The sequence below is a fragment of the Hyalella azteca genome, unplaced genomic scaffold (assembly GCF_000764305.2).
Source record: "Hyalella azteca isolate HAZT.00-mixed unplaced genomic scaffold, Hazt_2.0.2 contig9543, whole genome shotgun sequence".
NCBI classification, from domain to species: domain Eukaryota; kingdom Metazoa; phylum Arthropoda; class Malacostraca; order Amphipoda; family Hyalellidae; genus Hyalella; species Hyalella azteca.
In genome coordinates, this window is record NW_025939612.1 from 66117 (window position 1) to 73409 (window position 7293).

Genomic DNA, 7293 nt, shown 5'->3' on the forward strand with positions numbered 1-7293 from the left:
ATGAATTCCTCGAGAGTTCAAATTCGCACGAGAGATGATGGACGCCCCTGGCCCATATCGGCGGACTAATGCCTTAGTCAGACATTCCGTGACCTTTCGTGCGTCTAGTTCTGCTCCTGAGTTTAATATCTCATTATTTATCAAAATACTGGCATTAGCCTTCAATATTCTCAGTGACTGACTTCAGTTTACAGTTAGTAAGGTCAGCATGATCACGATAGTTAGCCCGTTAAGTTGTTTCTTGAGTGGCGAGTGCTAGGCTCGCTATCCTGTGAGCAACGCAGCCACCGCAGCCTGACAACTCACCCCACCGCGGCTAAAGTGATACTGACGGCAAATCATAGGATGTTTCGGATGGGAACCGGACAACTTACAAAATTTATTTGTTAAGGAATTTTATGCAGTTTGGGTATTTTTCTTACAACCTTTCAAACAATGATGGCTCCTAAAGTTATAATTTAGCAGCAGTACCTGCCTGCTTTCGAGTTAGTTTCGTGTTGCATTATTATTATGTAACATTTTACGCTCTTGTACCTGACGTAAGCTGGGAAGAGAAGTGTCTTATGAAGAAACTCGAGGTTTCTCCCTTCAGGTCAAGCACGGGTGTCAGTTTCAGTACATAAAATCAGTTCAGTCTGCGAGCTTTATTGATTTGGAAGGTTCATAAATGATTTTAATGGCTGGAATAAGGACTGTTTTTCCGCATTTAAATTGTTTTCTCCTCACTAATGCGTAAGATGTAAAACTGTCAGAAATTTACCTGATATGTGAGAGGACCAATTAGATCCCAGCTGCTCTTGAACTTTTCTAAATCGTTCTTCTCATTGTAGAGCACACTTTGTAAACTAAGAAGTGAAAATTTAGTTCTAATGCTGCCCTTCAAATAATAAAAGAGTTTTTTTTTGTGAAAAACTTAAATGTTAATATGATGGGATAATGTTTTATTTGGCTCTGTTGAAATATTCATGCTGAAAATGTACCATCGTCAATGATGATAGTCATGGAACAACAAGCATACAAAATAAATCAATTCATTACTTCTAAAAACTTCGTGGCACATTCAATTATCTTATAACATTAACGAAATGTACGAGTATAGCCTCTATGCTAAAATTATCTCGAGAAGGTATAGAAGTTCGAAGGTGGAAGCCCAGTTCTGAGGCGCAAGCTTAGTCCTGAGGTGCAAGCCCAGTTCTGAGGTGCAAGCCCAGTTCTGAAGCGCAAGCCCAGTCCTGAGGTGCAAGCCCAGTTCTGAAGCGCAAGCCCAGTCCTGAGGTGCAAGCCCAGTTCTGAGGTGCAAGCCCAGTCCTGAGGTGCAAGCCCAGTCCTGAGGTGCAAGCCCAGTTCTGAGGTGCAAGCCCCTCCCTGATGTGGAATTTCCATGAGGTGATTTCTATTTTTCAGTTTCAGTTTATTGAATTTACTGACAAAAAACCTTACAATTTCCACACATCAATTACTTAATTTTTAAAAATCATGTCTGGCATGACTGTCATTCTGCTACCCAAACTCGTCATGAGCCCGCAATAATGGCTAGGCTTTTTAGCGCATTTTCTCATTTATGGAAAAAATGCACTATTGTGCTCGCCATGTCTGTCTGTCTGTCCGTCCGTGACCTCAAGTTTTCGTCGACGAGAAAATGCGCTCTCTGTCACTCACTGCAGTGAGTATACTGATCTATATTTTGTCCTCCCACTCCCCGTCTAATCCAGTATCGAACCGCAAGAAAAACACACCTGTTGTTCTTAGCCCCGCGTGCTGCAACATTAATCTCTTAGTGGTCTCCTTCCTACATTTGATATTTTTCGCGTTATAAACCTTACAAAAAAAGAGCGTCGAGCATAATCCTCTTCAATGTCAATTTGATTAAGAGTGGGTGAGTATTTTTTGTGACTTTCAAGTAGCAATGGAAAGGGTTAATTTTAAGACGTAATTCTCATTCTGCTTGGTTTCTGTTTGGTTTTTGTTGTTCGCAATAATGCGTAGAGCAGAGGAGTTGTGAGGTGTACTCGGCAAAGATGGTGTAAGGAATTTTTATGGCAAAATAGCGGGTTTCCTAACATTACGGTCGTGACTGTATTGCGGACCGGAGCTGTTAAGAATTAGCTATTTTATGTATTAAGGTTCTAGACTCCAAGCTCCCATCCTCGTCGGACGTCTCCCAATGATCTATTTCTTTTGAGCACAAACTGATTGTTGTTACTTTAATAAATTACTACATGGCAGCGCGTGATCTGTCTCCTGTAGATTTGTTATAGCAGGCGTGGAAAACCGAATGAAGGTATTACAGATGATTTTAGAGCCTAAAACTTCGTTTAACATGATTGTTAATTCATTTGTTCATTAGAATTAAATTTCAAACTATTTGCTTGGATTGGCGTTAGAGTTTGTAAAAAGATTTATACAATTCACAATAATCTGGTCCCGTCTTCTCGTATGCAAATAGGACTTCTCGCCTTCCTCTTTGGGAGCAGAAGCTAAAATTGGCGCTGCGATCTTGAAGACAGACACATAAAAAACGGCCTCCCACAGACAGGTCCTCAGGCAGGCCTTAATATGAGGCAACTGCATTACGTCCGCATCTCAGAGTGCGCTTTTTGTTCTACGTGTCTGTGAATTTCTTGCCGCTCAGAAATTGAGGGAATCACGTAAAGTCTAACCTTGCTAGAGATGAGCCTATTGACCATTAATGCGTTTTTCCTGAGACCCTCAGTTCACAAACTAAATCTTAGGATCACAGTGAGATGAAAGCAAACTCATTATGGTTACCTTCAGCAAAGGAGACATACATTTTCGAAGAAATCTTATTTTTTTTACTTTTCCTTATAATGGTCACTGTGGCTGTATAATAATGAATGTACTGTGGCGGCAGGTGAACAATACATCAACCTATACCAGGAATAAAATTAGTTAGTATACGCAGCAGATTTTCATTACAAAAATTAGCAGCCATTCGACTCTGTGCTTGATGGATTTCTTTACTTCGGAAATCGCTATATTACGGTGAATTTCAATTGCGATTTAAATTTAATTAAATTTTCGTAATTTTAGGTTAGTTTGGCGAGGAAGGTTTTCGTACTAAAAAATAACAAGGTTGTCAGTGCTTAAAACCATGAATATTTAGTACAACAACTTCTCAGGATCGCGAATTAATTTGAAATTATGTATCTGCTACATAGCATCTAACTCAATCCTAACGAATGAGCCTGACAAGTAAATAAAAAGTGAAATAATTATCAATAAATGCACTTGCCCTACCTCATGCACTCCCTCCAATCCCTCCAGAGAAAAGTCCAGCGTGGACGATCAAGTCGTAACGACCGCTCGTTGGTATCCTCATTAACGCGTTTGTCTTCATTAGTGGCTTGGTTGTGGCCCGCGTTATTGATGATCCCTGATATTGATAAGAGAAGGCCTCGGCGACGGGTAGTGGCTGCTGGAAAAACTTGCATTACAATCATGAGGACTAAAGCCCATCGCAAAATAATCAAAATAATTCTGTAATGCAAATGCCATCGAAACAAAGTTTATTACAAGGTGGAAACGTTGAAACAATCTTTTATTAGCATAGTTTTAACGTCATTGGTCTGGTAGGGTACGTAGCGTGTGAATGCTTACGCTGACAACGTATGGATTTGCATGATTACAGTGGGAAGCAATAACAAAATTAAGAACTGCTGTGCTCAATAAAACTTGATTTAGATAAAATTTTTATGACGCATAGTTTAATATAATTTTTTTTAAGGCTTAAGCCGACGAGTTTTTTGTTGGCAGAACGGCGAATTTTGAAGGTGATCAAACTTGAACTGAAATAAGTACAAATGTATGTACTCCTTCTATAAGCAAAAAATTATGACCACGCATATAGAGTTTCAAATTGTGTACAAAACCTAATTTACGCAAAATATTTGCGTTTCCTCCTTTTCAATGATTTTCAATGGCGTTTCCTCCTTTTTAATAATTTCAATGAATTACTTGTCAATGAAACTTTGAATTGAAAGGATCATTCTGATATGTGGGGCCTTGATGGCAGCTAGATTCCAGCGCAAGACATCACATAACATCGGTCCCTCGGGACACCTCGTGTTGACCGCAGCTGCCGCCTCTATCCGATGTCTTCACAGACCTGCGCGCGATAGCAGGTATTGACGCCTCGATAAATTCATCTTAGCCAAGCGCCAGCGTGCCAGGGTCGAGCGTTCGTGTTAAATTCAACTTAAGAGGCGCGTGACCAAATAAGTAGGCATGAAACGAAGAAGTTTAATTTCTGCATCAAAATGGCGTAGAGAAATATTTTTGGCTTCTGATTTGCAGCCCAGTGTTCGGAAACTACGTTTCTCTAGCAACACTAAACGTCGACTAAAATAATAATCATTCATGTGGGTAAAAGTCAGAGTAAGGTTAATTAAGATGAAAGTTCTGGGTGATCCTTAGAAAAATATCCTAGAACGTATAATAATAGTTATAACGTATTTACGTAATAATAATAAAATAGTATAGTAATAGTAATAAAATAGTAACGTAACGTAATAGTTATAACGTATTTATGATCAGGAGTAAACCTCGAGGAAAAATCTGGAGCCGGAGTCCCTAAGGCGGCTGGATGTCAACTTGGACGTCCTCCCGGCAACTCCTGCAGTCAAGTCGGCTCCAAACGTAATGCTTGCATTCCCTTGGACCCAGTCGGCACGACCGAGAGGGAGATCCTGTTGTTTGGGCAGCGCAAGATCTCCATACTTCCGCCCAGGCTTGTGCCCCTGAGGTCACGCTTGTCACGCTTGTTCGGTGTGTGAGCACAAACGAAAGACGTTAACTACGATAACTAACGGGCATTAATTCCTCGCCCAACTAGCGCAGAGTTGGACTCCGGGGTCTGACTTCGACAGTGGGAGTCATTGTACCGCAGCAGCAGATGGAGTCTCCACCACTTCGAATCTCAAGCTGGAACGTGCGTACGATGCGCACCGGCTTGTCCGACGACCTCCGTGTCATTTCAGACTTTCGCAAGACCGCAGTGATTGACAGGGAGCTACATAGACTAAACGTGGATATAGCAGCGCTGCAGGAAACTCGACTCCCAGAAGATGGCTCCCTAAGAGAGGAACACTACACCTTCTTCTGGCAGGGGAGAGGTATCGGGGATGTGAGGGAGCATGGAGTTGGCTTCGCCGTCAGGAACACCCTGCTTCGCACGATTGAGCCCCGGCATGGTGGCACGGAGAGAATCCTCACCCTACGTCTCTCAACGTCGGCTGGTTTTGCAAACATAATTTGTGTCTACGCACCAACGCTCCAGGCACCGCCTGAGACCAAGGATAGGTTCTACGAACTCTTGGCGAATACCATTGACAGGATCCCAATGCCGGAGCATATTTACCTCGTGGGCGACTTCAACGCCAGAGTTGGGACAGATCACGAGTCCTGGCCTGAAGTGCTGGGTCATCACGGCATCGGGAAAATGAATGAAAACGGCCAGAGATTCCTGGAATTCTGCTGCCACCACAACTTGTGCGTGACAAATACGTTCTTCCAGAACAAACTATGCCACAAGGCATCGTGGAGACATCCCAGATCGAAGCTCTGGCACCAGCTGGACTTAATTATCACACGCCGCGGCTCTTTGAACAGCGTGTGAAACACAAGAGTATACCACAGCGCCGACTGCGATACTGACCACTCTTTGGTCATTTCCAACATCAAAATTAAACCAAAGAAATTACATACTCTCAAGAGGAAATGCCAGCCAAGAATTGATGCCAGCAAGGCCTCCTGTCCCGCTAGATACCAAATTCTAGTCGAGCATCTTGCGGAGCTGCTTCCTGCCGAACGAGCAGAGCGCGCAGTCGGTGGGTGGTGCTCTCTCCGCAGCGCCATCTATAATGCTGCTGTCTTGGCCTATGGCATAAAGGAGCGAAATAGTGCTGACTGGTTTGGGGCCAACGTCGGTGAGTTGGAGCCTGCAATCAGCAGCAAAAGAAGAGCAATGCTTAAATACAAAAGTGATCCAAGCCAGCGGAACCTACAGGTATTGAGAGCGGCTTACTCCAACGTTAACAACGTCTCGCAGGAAGCGCTGGACGCCTCGATGAAGAACTTGCCTTCCCTCGATGCTTTGGATGCTGAACCATCTGTCGAAGAGCTAAACAATGCCATCGACATCCTCCCCTGTGGGAAGGCAGCTGGAGAAGATGGAATACCCCCAGAGGTCATCAAAAGTGGCAAGCCGGCCTTACTTGGCCCCCTACACGAGCTCTTATGTCTTTGCTGGAGGGAGGGCCAGGTACCGCAAGACATGCGCGACGCAAAGATTATCACTTTGTACAAAAACAAAGGCGATCGTAGCGACTGCAACAACTACAGAGGGATATCGCTACTCAGCATTGTGGGCAAGGTCTTCGCCCGTGTGGTGCTCGGTCGCCTACAAGCACTCGCTGATCGCGTTTACCCGGAATCCCAGTGCGGTTTCAGAGCCCAGAGAGACACATCAGACATGATTTTCTCATTACGCCAGCTGCAGGAGAAGTGCCGTGAGCAGCGGAGGCCTTTGTACATTGCGTTCATCGACCTGACAAAGGCGTTTGATCTTGTCAGCCGGAGAGGTCTGTTCTTGCTGCTGAGGAAGATAGGTTGTCCCCCCCGTCTTCTCAGCATCGTCTCTTCCTTCCATGACGACATGCAGGGCATAGTCAGCCATGATGGCAATGCAATTGATACATGATACAATGCAATTTTAGTATCAAAAGCGGAGTAAAACAGGGCTGTGTCCTGGCCCCTACTCTCTTCGGCATCTTCTTCTCACTGCTGCTCAAGTTCGCGTTCAGGGACTCAATTGAGGGCATCCTTTTACACACCAGAAGCGATGACAAACTCTTCAACCTGGCTCGTTTGAGAGCAAGAACAAAGGTCCGCGCTGTCCTCATCAGAGAGTTGCTCTTTGCTGATGACGCGGCGCTGTCCTCCCACACCGAGGAGGATCTGCAAAGGCTGTTGGGCTGCTTCGCTCACGCCTGCAGGGAGTTTGGCCTGACAATCAACATTAGGAAAACAAATGTTATGGGTCAGGATGTTGTAGTGCCCCCATTTATCACCATTGACGGTAATCAGCTCGAAGTCGTCGAGCGTTTCACCTACCTGGGCTCTACCATCAGCAACAACCTGTCCCTCGATAGCGAGATCGACAAGAGGATTGCAAAAGTGTCAAGTGTGATGGCCAGACTGAACGAAAGGGTGTGGTCCAACAGGCGGTTGTCGCTTCACACTAAGCTGAAAGTGTATCATGCGTGCGTCACTAGT

At 44.4% G+C, this 7293-nt stretch overlaps 1 protein-coding gene across 1 annotated transcript; it reads left to right on the top strand.

Annotated features, from left to right (window-relative positions):
• Positions 1–4410: 4410 nt before the first annotated feature.
• LOC108681971 lies at positions 4411–6718 on the top strand. Its single transcript, XM_018171056.1, has 4 exons — positions 4411–4423; positions 4555–4785; positions 4887–5508; positions 5656–6718. The coding sequence occupies exons 1-4, from the start codon at positions 4411–4413 to the stop codon at positions 6716–6718; spliced, it is 1929 nt and encodes a 642-aa protein (XP_018026545.1).
• The last annotated feature ends 575 nt before the right edge of the window (positions 6719–7293 follow it).